The sequence below is a fragment of the Apis dorsata genome, unplaced genomic scaffold (genome assembly GCF_000469605.1).
Source record: "Apis dorsata unplaced genomic scaffold, Apis dorsata 1.3 scaffold_381, whole genome shotgun sequence".
NCBI lineage: Eukaryota > Metazoa > Arthropoda > Insecta > Hymenoptera > Apidae > Apis > Apis dorsata.
Genome location: NW_006263643.1, coordinates 215,579 through 217,080, shown reverse-complemented (window position 1 = coordinate 217,080; position 1,502 = coordinate 215,579). Strand labels below are relative to the sequence as shown.

The 1,502-nt window shown below is 32.4% G+C and overlaps 1 protein-coding gene across 1 annotated transcript in view; it reads right to left on the bottom strand.

The window, feature by feature from the left end:
* The window catches only part of LOC102677013, a 9,661-nt gene extending 8,751 nt beyond the window's left edge, over positions 1–910 (bottom strand). Inside the window, exon 1 of the mRNA XM_006618868.2 lies at positions 100–910. Coding sequence (XP_006618931.1) covers positions 100–160 — 61 coding nt within the window. The 5' untranslated portion in view covers positions 161–910. The remainder of the gene's footprint in view (positions 1–99) is intronic.
* Between the last annotated feature and the right edge of the window lie 592 nt (positions 911–1,502).

Below are 1,502 nucleotides of genomic sequence, written 5' to 3'. Positions count from 1 at the left end.
TTTTTTTTTTTTTTTTTTTTAATACTTTTTTATAATCTAAAATACCATACAACAGCACTCTATTCTAATTAATCTACATTTTAATTTAAAAAGACTGACCTTTCGAAATGAGGATCGCGATCAAACCGAAACAGACGATCCAGAAGAGTCGGGGATCCATCTTTGGCCAAGCGTTGAGCGCTTTTCCCCGGATGTACGATCGCCTGGTTGCCGTCAGCTGCTGAATGCCCGAGGCCTCGAGTCGAGTTCCTCCAGAATTGTCATGTCAGACAGAAGAAAAAAACCGATGTCGAGAGATCAACGTCTTTCTAGACGTGAATCGAATCTGACCGAAAAATCCATATATAGAGAGAATCCTCGAGATATCGTGGTGTTCCTCGACCACGCAACGTGTCCACGACCAACTCTCGACGACCAAGTGTGTTTTGTCGGTGGTTACCAAGGCGATGATTTCCAACGTCGTCGATCCGCACTTTTATTCCGCGTTTATTCCACGCCGATCGATGATCTTCCGCGATGGCTTGGAAAAAACAGTTTCAAACAGCAGTTTCTCGTTCGTTTTTCTTTCCTCGAGCTGCTTTTGCCGAATCGACCCAACTGATACCGTTGGACACTTCATAGGCTGAAACAAAGTTGGTAATTGCGTGATTCTGTTTATGCTAGCTTGGCACACGCGAATTATAGGCGCAGTAGATGCGTGCGTATTATGGCGATTACGTTTGTGGATATCTCACATGGAAAGGTGTCAACTTATCGTGGATTTTGGTGCCTCGTTTTAGCAAAATGGGCGTTTGAATATTCGTGGGTCGTGTCGGTGATGGTGATCGGAATGGGAAATGTAGTATGGCTCGTCCAGGTGTGTGGAAATCTAATTGGAAACGTGTATTTGCATAATATGTATCGGGAAATAATATTAATTGAGAAGGGTGGTTAATGTGATTTTAATTATGTTTTTAGCGAACTAAATTTTATTCGAAAGTGGAACATGTGACATTTAATTGTAAATGAAATTTTTAAAATCGGAGATGCGATAATTTGTTTAAATTTGTGTAAATGAAATTTTTGAAGATTTTTAAGAAATTTCAAAATTATTAAATTTTTTTGAAATTTATAGATATAATTATAATAACAATTAGATGATTTAAGATTATTTTAAGATTAAATATAAAAAAGTAGATTAAATAGATACGAAAATTTAACGTAAATTATTATATAAAATTTTTAAGATTTTAAAATTAATAAAACTTTTTTAAATTTATCTACGAATAAAATTTTTGAAGATTTTTTTAATTTAATAATAATAGGAGAATATTTATTATAAAAGAAATTTTTATAAAAAAATAATAAATTTAATAAATATAATTAATATTAATTAAAAAAAAATTAATATTAATTACTAGAAATGTTATTTTGTAAGAAGATTTATAGTGTCCATATTTTATTAAATTTTAATAAACATGTGAGAAAACAGTAAAATTAGGGCAGATGTGATATATAAATAA